At 34.5% G+C, this 14,589-nt stretch overlaps 5 protein-coding genes across 5 annotated transcripts; 2 read left to right on the forward strand and 3 right to left on the reverse strand.

Annotated features, from left to right (window-relative positions):
* Positions 1 to 1,813: 1,813 nt before the first annotated feature.
* On the forward strand, positions 1,814 to 3,590 carry NAEGRDRAFT_56097 (uncharacterized protein). The gene is made up of 3 exons (XM_002678978.1): positions 1,814 to 1,961; positions 2,088 to 2,639; positions 2,687 to 3,590. The coding sequence occupies exons 1-3, from the start codon at positions 1,853 to 1,855 to the stop codon at positions 3,544 to 3,546; spliced, it is 1,521 nt and encodes a 506-aa protein (XP_002679024.1). The 5' UTR covers positions 1,814 to 1,852; the 3' UTR covers positions 3,547 to 3,590.
* Positions 3,578 to 6,756, reverse strand: NAEGRDRAFT_79196 (uncharacterized protein; the record flags this gene model as incomplete). Its single annotated transcript, XM_002679097.1, has 5 exons — positions 3,578 to 4,970; positions 5,300 to 5,361; positions 5,580 to 5,675; positions 5,756 to 6,239; positions 6,364 to 6,756. The coding sequence occupies 5 exons, from the start codon at positions 6,754 to 6,756 to the stop codon at positions 3,603 to 3,605; spliced, it is 2,403 nt and encodes an 800-aa protein (XP_002679143.1). The 3' UTR covers positions 3,578 to 3,602.
* Positions 6,757 to 6,917: 161 nt separating this feature from the next.
* NAEGRDRAFT_47921 (uncharacterized protein) lies at positions 6,918 to 7,958 on the reverse strand (the record flags this gene model as incomplete). Its single annotated transcript, XM_002679098.1, has 1 exon — positions 6,918 to 7,958. One exon carries the CDS (start codon positions 7,956 to 7,958, stop codon positions 6,918 to 6,920), a length of 1,041 nt encoding a protein of 346 aa, XP_002679144.1.
* A 147-nt stretch (positions 7,959 to 8,105) lies between these two features.
* Positions 8,106 to 8,831, reverse strand: NAEGRDRAFT_47922 (uncharacterized protein; the record flags this gene model as incomplete). Its single annotated transcript, XM_002679099.1, has 1 exon — positions 8,106 to 8,831. The coding sequence occupies one exon, from the start codon at positions 8,829 to 8,831 to the stop codon at positions 8,106 to 8,108; it is 726 nt and encodes a 241-aa protein (XP_002679145.1).
* A 693-nt stretch (positions 8,832 to 9,524) lies between these two features.
* On the forward strand, positions 9,525 to 14,563 carry NAEGRDRAFT_57613 (DENN domain-containing protein; the record flags this gene model as incomplete). Its single annotated transcript, XM_002678979.1, has 1 exon — positions 9,525 to 14,563. The coding sequence occupies one exon, from the start codon at positions 9,525 to 9,527 to the stop codon at positions 14,547 to 14,549; it is 5,025 nt and encodes a 1,674-aa protein (XP_002679025.1). The 3' UTR covers positions 14,550 to 14,563.
* Between the last annotated feature and the right edge of the window lie 26 nt (positions 14,564 to 14,589).

A 14,589-nucleotide genomic window follows, 5' to 3' on the forward strand; every position in this document is an offset into this window, starting at 1 on the left:
GGAATTTATTGAGCATTATTCAAAATTGAAATTGGACGAAAACTTAATTTATGGAGAGGATATGATGAGAATGACTGCTGTACATGAAGCATGTTTAGCTGATAATTGGGATATTGTCAAGCTATTGACAACAAAATTCAACTTTGACATTAATATGATATTCACTGATAGTATGGCTCTATTGCACAGATTTACCTATTTAAAGAAGCTCGATATTTGTGAAAAAATTATTGGTTTGAAAGCTAAAGTAAACGGAGTGGACAAGTACGGTAATACACCATTGCATTGGGCTTGTAGTTCAGGTTCTTTGGAAATGGTCAAGTATTATATTGATAAGAAGCTGCCTATCACTGATGTCAACAATTTGGGAAATACACCTCTTCATATTGTGTCTCATCTAGGATTTTTTGAGATTGCTGAATTCTTAGCAACTGACAAAAAGATCAATGTGAATGTACTTAATAAGGAAAATAGAACGCCTCTAATGGAGGCTGTTTCAAAGGGTCACATCAAAGTTGCAGAGCTATTGATGATGAAGGGAGCAAATATTACATTAGAAGATTCAAAAGGTATGACTCCCCTTCAACTAGCCCTCAATGACAGACAAGAGTCTTGTTGTATCCTTCTCGTTACCAAAGGCGCAGTTGTAAATAGAAAATTCGTTCCGTTCATGAGGGAGGCAAGTTTGAGCGACATTAAACAGTACATGTTCCACAACACTGAAGAATGTGCGACTCTATCCAATTACGAGCAAACAATGGAGAAACTGAAGCAAGCAGATCCAGGTTTCAAAACAATTTTCCAACAAGCTGTTGCTTACAATATGACCTCCCTTGTTAGAGAAATGGTTAAGAAACATGAATGTCCTCTAGACGAAATTGATGTGAATGGCTATACACCACTCATGAATGCTGTCAGAAATCAGAATAGAGAAATTGTAAAAATACTCACAGCTGCAGGAGCTAATGTACATTATCATGAACCAGTGTGTGGAATTACACCACTGATTCTCTCTACCAAGCTAGGAAATTTAGATATTTGCTCTCACTTAATTCACGACTGCAAGGTTCCAACAACTGATGTTGATGAATGCTCTAAGAAAACAGCTCTTCATTATGCATGTAAAGTTGGCAATACAGAAATAGCGAGATTGCTCCTTATTAATGGCTCTAAGGTGGACCAAGCTGATTCCCATTCTAGAACTCCTCTCTTTGAGGCTTGTGAGAGTGGTTATCCATCCGTTTGTGAATTGCTATTGAATAATGATTCAGATATTGAACATAGAGACAAGGAAGGATTCACCTGTGTTCACATGTGTTGTTTCAGTGGACAAGTCGAATGCTTACAGGTCCTTATTGATTATGGAGCCAATTTAAATTCTAAAGACAATGCAGGAAGAACTCCGTTAATAGTGTCTTCTCAAAGTGGGCATACCCTATGTGGCAGATCACTGGTGCAAGCTACAGCAAGAAAAAACATGATCCAACAACAAGCTTTTTTTGATTAAAGAGTAACATTTTTAAATAAGGAAATGACTTGGATTTTAACCTTAAAGATAAAAAAATTTACAGTCACATATAATTTTTTCAATTCACACTTATCGACTGCAAGGTTCCAACAACTGGAATGATGAATGCTCTTCCCCATATGCAACACCACATATCAACATGTAGCTTTTCCTTCACAAATCACCGACATTCATTTGTCTTCGCGTTTCCAAGTTCACCTCAAGTCCGCCTTTGGGACGGTTTAATCCTACATCACTGATAAAAATAAAAATAAAATTAATAAAAAAAATATGTCTAACACTACCCAACGTTTAAAGTCTAGAGGAACTTCATTCCTTAGACAAATGAAGGATATTGGAACGCTAGCCGTTTCATCATTTGATGATGTAAAGAAGAGTTTAGCAAAAGCAACAAATCAAGACCCTGTACCACCAAAGGAAAAACACGTAAAGAGTAAGTAGTATAGTAAAATCCTTGCTAACAACATGATGATTTTACAATGATGGTGGTTTATTGTGGTTGTTTAACTAAAATCAATGTAATGATGATGATAATAATGAATATTTGTTGGATCTTTAGAATTGATTATTGCTACGGAAACAAATCGTGAACTTAATATGGCGGAATTTGCAAAGGCAGTTTGTAGAGTTTATAGAAAGAGTAGTGATTGGCTTACTGCATCAAAAGGATTGCAATTACTTCATAGAATTATTCAAGATGGTTCTGCAGAATTCTGTGATGCAATTGTTCAAAACGATCCTGAAAAACGTTTCAACATGAGTAAATTCAAGGACAGAAACACTAGTGAAGCAATGGACCAAACTCCATTGGTTAAACAATATTGTAGATACTTAGAAGAAAGACTTATCATATATCGTATTTATCAACTCAAGTCACTCCTCCCAGATATGACATTGGATGCCTATGTTACTACGGGTGACATTACTGGATGGTTGGATTTGACAGAAAGTTTACTGAGAGCAAGCAATGAACTTGTGGAGTGTTTCGAAATTGTTAGAGCTAAAAAGTCTGTGCTCGGCAATGGAGCTGCCATTGGATGTTTTACTTTGTGTTTGGATGACAGTTTCGTTTTATACAAATTGTTGGGTGTTTGTGCTACTAAAATTTTGGGTATGTTTTATTTTTGTAAATGGATAACGGTTAATTAACATTTTTAGATGAATTTTACAAGGTCTCCATAGTTGATGCTAAGAGAGCTCTCAAAGTTTATGAAAAGTATTGTGAAAGTGCCAAGCGTCTCGAAAGTATGTTTGAATTCAGTAAGAGTGTACCACAAATCTTCCTCAAGGCTAAACCACCATCCCTCAAATTCAAACCAGAGAGTGTTATTGAACCAATGAGAGAATATCTTCAATCTAATGGAGGATCTAAAAAGAAACTTGCAATGGAGGATGTTCCAGTAACAGAATTATCATCAATTCTTTCAAAGAATGAAATTGATCTCATCAAGGTTTCTTCAGATTTTGACGAAGCACCAAACGGGGGAAGAACAAGTCGTTCATCTAGCATTAAACAAAGAAAGTCTTCAATTCTCAGCTCTGAAGAAAAGCCAAAGCCTTCACCATCTAAACCTGCCGTTGATTTGGATGATTTACTTTCATTTGATGCTCCCCCTGCCACCAATATTCCTCATTCTAACAATGGATTCAATCAACCTACAATCAATCAACCTTCCCGTCAAGATGCTGCCCTTAACATTTTGAGTCAATTCGATCAACCAACCAACAACAATTATGGATATGGAAATAATAATCAAATGTGGAACAATAATCAATATGGTGCTAACAACAATCAATATGGAAACCAACCACAATACGGAAATAATCAATGGAACAATGGAAACCAACAACAATACGGTAACAATCAATATGGAAATCAACCATATGGTAACAATAATGGCTACCAAAATAATAATCCATACTCAAATCCATACGGAAACAATCCTTATGGAAATAGTAATCCTTATTCTCAACAGCAACAACCTAACAATAATAACAGCAATAATCCATACTTCTAAGAAACCAACAAAATAAAATAATTTTTTGATTAGATAATGATTCCAATAAGAATTATTTACTGATTAGACATGTAAAAATTTACAAAATCCATAGTGTACAGACTAGTTCTGTATGCAAAAACACTGAGATTATCAGGATTTTCAATCCTCAATTTTTTGAAATCCTCATCCTTTAAGAAAAGTTGTCCATCTCCTTCGCCTTGCTCTTTGTACAGAGCTATCATCTTTTTCAGTTTGTACTTGTCTTCAAAGGCCCGTGCTAGTACAAATGTATTTCCATTATAATTTACACAATCGGCTGGTTTGAGTTTGAACACAGTTTTGGATCTAGATTTTACAATTGGGCGAGGAGAGGCTCCACTGTCACTAGGCGTACCTGGAGGAGTTGGAGTACCTGTTGGATCTGATTGGTCTGATGAGCTAGAGGCTGTTGATTCTGAGGATTTTCTCTTCTTGGCCTTATTTGGTCTGTCTATTACTTGAGGAGAGTCCATCTCAGGTCGCTTGATCAACTTGGTTTGTAGTGGTGGTGGAGGTGTTGCTGGAGGTGTCATTTGTGGATTAGTTTGTCTATTTGGTCTTGGACTAGCCTGTTGTTGTTCAACATAGGTTGAGGAAGTCGAAGGGTTTTGTTGGGCAAATGCATTGGAGGATAAATGTGGCGACATTCGTTGTCTGAGAGTATGTTCATACCTCTCAATTTGTTTCACCATTTCTGAGAGTTGGAGTTGTAATTTGGTAATTTTTTCATTCTTCTTATTTACAATTTCTTGCAATTTCTTGTTTGATTTGGTTAATGTTTCAATTCTTTCCTCATGTCTGACTACTTGAGCGTATAAAATCTTTCCAAAACTATCCATACTCTTAGAGAATGCACTAGTTGTCTGCTCACTAGCTAATTGAATATCCTCATCATTAACTGTGTTTTCTGATGATTCACCCTCAAAAAATGATTTAATTTCCTCATTGTACTTTTGCTCCATTTCTTCAATTTCTTGTTGAGTGAGTATTTTATGTTGTTGAGATTGTTCTGTTTGTTGTTGATCCAATCCTTCTTGCTGTTCTTCGATTTCTTCTTGTTCCTCTTCAGAGTTTAGTTTCTCTTGTTCCAAACTTCGCATATAATAACTATTATCCTCCAGTGAATTCTTAGCACTTAGATGACTAATGGCTGAAATGTTCAAATCGTCCTCATCATCAGCCATCATTTCATCATTGTTATCATCATTTTCCGCATCAGACATTTCATCCTCAATAACTTCTCCCAATTCTCCTCCATCTTGTTGCTTCTCGGAGGCTTCTTCAACTTTATCAACAATATTTTGTATTGCTGTTGTTATTTCCTCCTTACTTTCTATTTGTCCATTCGGATTCTCTTCGTCTTGTGGTTGAGTAGGAATAATACTTTCATGATCAGAGGAATTCTATTCATCAACACACCAATATCAATTCATACATTAAATATCAACGTAGTAATTATTAAAATCGAACAACATTTTCCAATTTTGTTAATTTTTTCTTCTGTAAAATACAAACCTCCATTTTGGCGGGAAAGTTTTCAAGTTCTTGCAAATTGCAGAGAAAAGTATTCAGATGTGATGATTAATTTCGGATAGAGTGGTATAATTGTAATAAAAAGTATGAAAATGGCTAATGATGATTTCAAGTTGTTGATGATGATAAGTTTCGGAAAGTTCGTGAAATGTTATTAGAAAGTAAATTAAATTACTTGCTTGATGCCTCTAAAACTTACCCTAGTAGTAATTTTACAAGTAGTGTTAATAAAGCAGAAGTGTATGTGCAAGGTTTCTCCCACTTTATTTTTAAACAGCCTTGATGATGTAAAGGTTGTCAAAAGTCTTATTTTTTTAATTTTTTTTTAACCACCCCAAACAATGTAAATCTACTTCCGCATGGTGCTTGTGAATCCCTTGCAATGACGACAATAAGACTAAAATCAGATCCTCCATTCAAATGAAGATGTGTTATTGTCTTTTATTCATCATCAGAAATAATGATTGAAGGTTTAAAACGAAGTAAATTGACAGATTCCAATAGGAATGGTTTGTTTTCGAGTTGAGATTGTCTTTCCAATTGAATAACAGCAAAATTACCTTCCATTAAGGATCCTATTTCCAAATTAACAACCATTAACAATTTAAAAATAGTGTAATTTGTTAAATATTAAAGATAGATAGTAACACCTTACCTGGATTAACAATTGGTAAAGTTCCAACAAGTGATGATCCAGCTCTAAACAAATGAGTATGACCATGAATATGACAAAGACACTTGTTTTGTACTTCATCTTGTTCAACGAATGCTCTGAGAGTTTCAGATCCTGATGTAATTCCTGGACTGTGAATATTTACCTTTTTGAAGAAGGTAGTATCACATGAGAATGGTCCATTGTGAGTCATGAAAATGATTTGTTGATTATTGTTGACCTCCTTCATGGATGAAATGATTGATTCCAATTCCTTACCAAATGATTCATCAGATGTGAATGGATAACCTTTCCATGCTCCTGAACCTGCAATTTCAGGTGGAGAGACGTGGAATGATGGCACACTTCCTCCGAATCCAGCCAAAACTAATCCATCACATAATTTTACAATGGAATTGTGAATAATTGAAACTCCTTCAATTGGACCATTAGAAAATTCATTCTTGAAAAGTGCATCAGGATCGTGCTGTTATTTTTCATTCCAATTATTTGTAAATCATTTCATATAATTAATATTCAATTAATATTCGAGTCCATTGAATGGAGTGGATAATGATTATCTCCATTTTGAAATTATCAATAAAACATACATTTCCAGGAATGAGATAAACTTTTGGAGCAAAATTTAACATTTGCTTGGCCATTTCTTCAACATCCTTCAATGATTTCAATTGATATTCCTCACTTTGATATTGTTCCTTTGTTTTAATATTAACAATATCTCCAGGACAAAGTACAATATCAATCTTTAATTGATTCTTTTCAATAATTTCCTTTACAATACTAAAATATTGACTATAATTATGTATATCACTCATAATCAAAATATTCAAATGATCCACAACAGATTGTTCCGATTCATCATTCTTTTGTTTTTTACTTTCACTTTCCACAATAGTATCCTCTTGTTTTCTCTTGAGTGGATTTTCCGATAGTGTTGATGAAAAAGTTTCTTCGTGATTGCTGGTACTAGGTGAGGACATTTTTTATTGTGATTGTTACAATTAACAATTAGCTAAGTAATTCCACTTGCGATAGTGACATCCATCTCAGGTAATATGCTCTTGTTGTGATGACATACAAGTTCTCTATTCATTAACTCTCCAATTCCGATCAAAAAGTTAAAAAAGATAAGAGGAGTATCTTATTGTTCTGAATTTGTTGTAGATTGATTCTTTTTGGTATTGTCAAACTTAATCTTCTTTCCCATGAATTGGATATCTTTGAGTGGCATCTTTTTCAATTGTTCTCTGTACATTTTTTGTTGTTTTTGAATGGCTTTCTTTCCTCCCTTCGTCTTGGGATTTGAAAAGTTATTGTTTTTCTTGTTATTCTTATTATTGTGTTTGGATGAATTATTGAGAACTGTATTCATTTGTTGCTTTCTTTGGTGTTTTTTGGATTGATTGAGTTCTTTGAGAGCTTGTTTGTATTCGTTCATATCTTGGCCCTTAATGACAATTTCTTTCTTTTCTTCTTCTTCTTCACTGGATGAATCATCTTCACTACTACTGCTTGAAGATGAGTCAGAATCATCTTCACTGCCACTACTACTGCTTGAAGAATCGTCCACAATCTTTTTAACTGTCTCCTTCTTTTCCTCAATTTCGTCCACATTCGATTTTGCAATTATTACTTTATCCTCATTCTGCATCGACTGCTCAACTTGTGGTTTGGTGAATTTGATAGATTTTGCCTTGCCATTGAATTTCTCTTTAAATTTTTCCAATTTTTGTTGTTCTATCGATCGATTAATGATTGAATTCTTCCAAGAAGGATGAATAGTATCAATTGGAACCTGAATATTACTCTTTGTCAATTCGAATGGTGTATGTGAAGGTGTAATGAAAATGATGGATGGTGTTGAATCTTGCATAATGACATCCTCCTTTTCGACAATTAAATTAGATGGTGTATCATCAACAACTTGCTCTTCCTCTATAACAGGTGTGTCCTCCTTTTCATCGTTTTCGACATTGTCATCTCCCATGGAGGTCATGAAAAAGTTATCATTTTCTTCCTCTTCTGATTTTTCCGATTTTGGACTTGATATGAAAAAATCATCTTCATCCTGTTGTGCTTGTTGATTTTTCTTTTCTTCCTCCTCATCAATAAATTGTATCTTTTCCTCTTCTTCCTCTTCCGATGAATAATCATCTCCCAAACTAGTAATAAATGAACTCATTTTTTTTGAAGTTTTCTAATTGCAATATTTAATTTTATTTACAAATTTAATATTAATTTAAATAATAATAAATAATCATAATATTGTAGGAATAGATGTAAAATAAATTATATTTTCCTAGAATTAAATCTTAGATTAATTTTTCTCTTATTTAGTTTGAGCATTTGCCTTTTTAGCAGCAATTTTAGCTTGTAATTTTTGTTTGACATCGTCAGCTGTTGCTTTAACAGCTCTATTGGAGACTCCCATCCTTGATAAGTGAGATTTTGTGTTGCAATGATCGATATAGGCATGTGAATCTCTAAAATTCCTGTCACATACTTTGCAATAAAAGCCAGCCATCTTGGTTGGATCTACAGATTCTTCCTTTTGTTTTGATTTTACCTTTGTTTTGGAATTTGGTAATAATTGTTTTCCATCGGAAGTAACATCAACAATACCCTTCTTTCCCACTTGGTTATCAGTTAGCAGTTTACCTTCTCTAGCTTCGAGTGGCTTTCTTTGAAGTGCCTCCGATCTAGAAATGCTAGGCTTTCTCTTCTCATCCGAATCAAAATTGGCTCCTCTATTCATTCTATCCATTGCTCTTTGTTCATAGGTATGATCATCCCATGCTCTTCTTCCGAACATGCCTTTTTTAATTCCATTATTATTATCATCATCACTTGATACTTGATCGGAAACTACATGTTGTTTTGTCCTATTATTATTAGTATTTTCGTCCACTTCTTCCGAATATTCCTGTTGTTCTTCTTGTTGCTCCAAAATTGTTTGTAAATTATTTTCTCGATCAATTGATTCTTCCTCCTTCATAATCAAATTATTGTCATGGTGTTGGTGTGATGATTGCTCTTTATCATTTTGTTCAGTCATTTTTTTCTGGTTATTAATAAGTCAATTAAGAAACATGGATTGAGACACCATGCTGTAGATTGAATCTTGTACTACTAAATTGGATTTGATACCAACAAACTTCCAGATATTGAGCTGGGATCGACTGAAAATCTTCAAAGTCTATGGTCGTCTAGAGCTAGGTTTGATACAGAATGATAAACTTCTGTAAATGTATTTAGCAGGAGTGTATTTTCTTGACTATTCAATGTTGTGATTCGAGGAAATAAGTTCATTGAGCCATTTATTGAGGAGTTGTTATTTACTGTCATTTTTCTCTCCAATGGAAAACTAACCATTTCTTAATGTGAATCAGCAGTATTATCCAACAACTCTGGTTCTATAACTGGACAACTATCATTTGGTTTTCAATAACCTCGAAGCACCAAAAACAGGACTCTGAGAACTAAGGAAGGTTAATGACATGTCCATCTACAACATACTTCATCGCTTGTACTTGATCATTTTATGATTGTTATTGTCTGTTTTCTTCACATTTTTTCTTGTTCCAATAACTTTTAATAAGGTTCATTAATGAATCTCACGCCTGAGATTACTTTTACATAATTGAAAAATGCCATCGACCATATTAGTTCACTGTTTAAACTGTTTTGGAATTTTTGAGATCCATACAGCATCTTAATTGCTTCAAAAAACAAACACAAGAAGAAGAGAATGAAAGCCAAACCCTCCTTAAAATCGCAAAAATCTCCCAATTCATCATCATTCCCCTTATTAACATTTACCAACACAATTAACAATAGAAATAAGCTTAATAACTTGTTTATTGAAGAGGAGGAATTACAGGATATCACCCCTTCAATGTTAAAAAACAAACCTCCAATCTCGAATGAATACAATGACTCATCTAAATATGATAATACTAGTACTTGTAGTAGTAGTATTAGTAGTGTAATAACAACAAATTCAACATTGGCCAAAAAACCAACCTCACCCTCATTCGCTAAGAGATTTCTCAATCAATTCTCCCTCCCGAATTTATTATCCACCCCAACAAAAACCAATGAAAAATCAATAAGAACACCTCCTCCCAATTTTCCTCGACATTATGCTCACTTTGATTCACCAGATATTGTCGATTCAATGGAAGTGAGACCTTCATCTGTTAGAGGTTCAAAAGATAACAGAAACCCTCAGCAAAATACCCCTACCATTGCTGGGGATGAGAAGAACTTCTCCACTATCACACACGAAGAGACACTGAAAAGAAAAATCAACAATTCTTCACCACTCTCATCATCAATAATTGATAGCATTGGTATTGGTCAATTAAATTCTGATCGCTCACTTCTTCCTCTTGAAAGCCAACGAGCCAAGAGTAATAGTCGGACACACGAAATACCAATAAGCAAAAAACAATCATTACAATCATCATTGTCAAATTTGAAGGAAGCTCTTTTAAAGGTTGATGATTGTTGTGAAAGGGATTGTAATCATAAAACATCATCAAATCACCAAGAAGAAGAAACAAAACAATATCAACCATTAGATTCTTCCTATTGTTGGTGTGATAGGTCAAATCTATTAAATTGTAGTTGTGGTAGCACTGGTAGTCATCATCACAACATCAACAATTCAACTAGTATTGACAATAATATTATTAATATTAGTAATACTTTAGGAACAACAAATACTACTGCTTTTATTTTCTCTCCGTCAAGAGAAGCATTATTTCATCAATTTAAACACTACAATATTAAATCACTCTTGAATACTCCTTCTTCACTAGCATCAAAATCGGTAGATAATTTAATTAATTTAATGACTGAAAGTGAAGCACATTCAAGTAGTAGTACCACCACAAATAACAATTCAACAAGTGGCAGTACTGCCACTCAACAGCAGCAACAACAGGATAATCAATCATCATCAGTGCTTTTGGAAAATTTATGTAGTAGATATAGACGAATAATAGAAGATGTTTGCATTCTTTCATTGAACACTACACAGATAAACGAAATAATACAAACCAAGTTTGGTGAATGTTTAAAAGCTACATTAGAATCTCCACCATCAACTCCCTCTTCACCAGCAGAAGAAGAAGAAAAGAATGCTGTGGAAGAAACTGCCAACAACAAACCATCCAATGTAATTATTCATGTAAAAAGAGAGGCAACACTGATTGACAATTATCCGAAAGAGAAGAAGAAGAAATCGTCTAATCAGTCTTCCGAGCAGCATCAACAACATTTTCAGGAGGATTCTTTTCTGGGTGGCTCAGATTTGACACCACTGAGCTTGCAATTTTTCACATTTCCAAATGATATTATTGCACAATTAATTGCATGCAAAAAGTCAAATGACAGTCCCCTGTTAGAAGATCAAGACAATAATAATGAGAATAGTCAGGAAAATACTTCTTCACCATTAGAATTCGAGTTAAAGTGTATCGATGCTAGGAAACATACACTGCTGAAAGACATATTTTCTGGAGAGGAACAACTTGAATCATTGGAAAATAACAATTCCAATGATCAGGAAGAGGATCAAGAGGAGGACTATGAAAATTTCATTGAACAGTCCAAAATTCACCCTCCAGCTCGATCCTATCACACTTTTATCAATACGGATGCATATGGATTTAAATATTATGGATTTTGTTATACTAAATTTTTCACATACCGAGTGTGTAATGTGACAAGAGATGGAAAACCAATCCATAATGATAATGTAGAGTTTTTCATTAGATATCCATCATGTATTTGTATCCTTTCTAGATATGCCTTCCATTCTACCTTTTTAAAATTCTACTCTTTCCTAGATCAATATTTGTTCGAAAATAATGATGGATTCTTTTGTAGCGATTGTGGATATTTCACTTTCAATGAGGAATTATTGAAATACATGTACGATTTTTTCAATAATACTGATCCGAATGCTACGCCTGCCACTCCCTCTGGTTTGGACATGAATTTGTCACTGCCAGCTCTTTATGATAAGCTAGTTGTACATTTCCCTTCTATGGCTATCACATCTCCTTCTGACTATGTATTCACATCAAAAACCTCCACAGATCCTTCCAGTAATTGTATTAATGAAGTGAAAGTTGAATTTGACAAGATGCTCTTTGTGGGCACAAAAGAAGAACACTTCAAAGAGGCAAGCCCAATCGATAAACATCACCATCAACCTTCCTCCCCTAATAGTAATTCCCCTAGTGATCCTTTTGATGATGCCTCCAAATCAACCGAAAAAGCTCCCAATTTTCCAATGTGTGACTTTGATTACTCAATTCTGACAACATGTTTGAGTATTGACAATATTATAACAATTGTAAATTACCTTTCCCTAGAAAAATCCTTAATCTTCCACAGCGTTAATTTATACAGAATGGTAATGGTAATGGAGAGTTTGAGACATTTAATTTATCCTTTCAGAATGACCTCAATCTACATTCCAATTGCCCACGAAAAAATCATCAACTTTTTAGAAGCACCTTTCCCCTATATGGTTGGAACACATAGTGAAGTCATGTGGAACCATTTTAGAATTGGATTCGAGAAGAAATCATCACCATTCAGAAGAACTCTCTGTTCACAATTTGAGGCACCCTCCTCTTCACATAAAGTGAACGTTCTCAATCTGAATGAAACCAAATTTTCAAACAAGGACAATATGGACTATGAAATGATTAATATTCCAGAAGGAGTTTGTATTGTAAACTTGGATGAAGATGTTATCAGATTTGTTGGAGAAGAGAGTGATGTATTATCATCAAAGAGTCAGTGGAAATGGTCTAGCGCTCTAATGCAGTACATTAAAGACGCAGTTGAAAAGAGTAGATCTAATTTTGAAAAGAGCAATAGTGAATATATGAATCAAATCATCAAGAAGAGAGACGCTCAAATTCCCTCCCTCACCAGGAGAGGCAGTAGCTTCTTCTTCAAGGGCAGAAAGAAGGGTTCCTCAACTTTTATCAAAAATTCACCCTCAGTGAAGAATATTCTCGAGTCGTCTGAGGAAGTTGAAGTGACTGGAAAGGATCCACTCTCGAGTGGCTTATTTTCTCCATCAGCAAATAGCAATGATCATTATTTGAACCCTTCTCAAACTAGAAAAAGATCTGCAGCAGTTAGACCACTTGCAAACCTCACTCAGAAAGAGCCACCACCAACCTCCACCCTTACCACTCCAAGACTTTCAATTTCAAACTCTCAAGCAATCATTTCTAAAAGGAAAAAGTCAGTAATGGCTGTTGCTCAGGAAAATCAAGTGAGTCCACTTCTTACAGTTCACCCAATTAGAGAAATATTCTTGAATGTATTTATTAGATTACTTACTTGTTATGAAATATTTATTCAATTTGACAAGTTTGATCCAAAGAATGATATGAATATGACTGACATTTTTAATATTGACAAGTTTTTGAGTCTTGATAATTATGGAGGTTTTACTCCAGGATCTTCCCAAGTATCTCAAAATTTTAACCCATTCCAATTGAAGGACAAGACCATCAATAAGAAATTATTGATGGCTCTAACTCATTATGGAAATTATGGTGGTCATGTAGATTCTGTATTTCTCCGAGAATTCTTTAAAACTCAAATATTCCACTACTTTATCCAAAAGAAATGCGAGCTCTTTTGGAATATTAGTAATTCCTTCAAGTCAAACACCCCAGAGGGAAATATGCCAATGAAGAGAACAGACTTTGCACAATCACTTCCTGATCTATTCGTTCAACATGACAATATGCTCGAGCAAAACAAGCAATTGTCAGAGCATGTTCTTGCTTCAACAGTGACCAATACTTTCTACAAACTCTTTGATTACAAGATGCAACAATCTACTGAAAGATTTTCACTCAATCTCTCCCTGATGCAAACCTCATACAGAAGATCATTCCTCTATAAACGAGGACGTTTCAGAAAGTCATGGAAGAAGAGATTCTTTGTTTTGAGAGATGACAATACAATGCTTTACTATGAAGGAGCAGAAGAAACTCAACTCAAAGGTTCAATCAAGTTGACTACCGATGGATTGACAAAGGTTTTCTCTGTCAAGGTCAATGAAAAGCGCATCTTTGAAAAGAATAGTGAATCTGAAGATGATTCATACTTTACATGGACAAAGAGCCAACAACTCGAACTTGCTAGTTTATTGAAATTTGCTAGAGCCATGAATCAATCAGAGGATTCTGGAAGTGCTACCAATAATAATGAGGAAGAGGGAGTTCCTTCCACCTCTGAACAATTCCCAACACCTTATGTTTTTGTGGTATTTGTGCCGGGTGGTAGATTGCTCTACTGTTGTGCTGAAAGTGAAAAAGCCAGAGAAGAATGGATCAAAGTTTTGAGAGCCAAGGTTATGCAATCAAATGTTACTTCCTCACTTCAGGATTATCTCAACAGATTGAAATGGCAACAAAGCAAGAAGAATTTCAACAAGAAGATTATTATCAATAGTGTTGGACATATAATCAACCATCAACCAAGTACTTCATCTATTTCCCATATCCAATCATCTCCCAATTTAGTGAATTCACCAACATCACCAGTCACTGCTATTCATCAACAACCTCTTGTTTTACACAAAATATTTGATTTTGTACCAATTGCTTTTAGAAATTCCAGCGAGCGTTACAAGGAAAGAAATGCAGACCTTGACATTCAAAGTATCAGTACAAGAATGCCTCTAGAGGAGTTCACACTAAGATCTTGTCTTGAAGTTATAAATTAATTTATTCTCTATTTAAAATTTAATTTTGAATGAATTTAAG

The sequence above is a fragment of the Naegleria gruberi genome (assembly GCF_000004985.1).
Source record: "Naegleria gruberi genomic scaffold NAEGRscaffold_15, whole genome shotgun sequence".
In the NCBI taxonomy this organism is placed as follows: Eukaryota; Heterolobosea; class Eutetramitea; order Acrasida; family Naegleriidae; genus Naegleria; species Naegleria gruberi.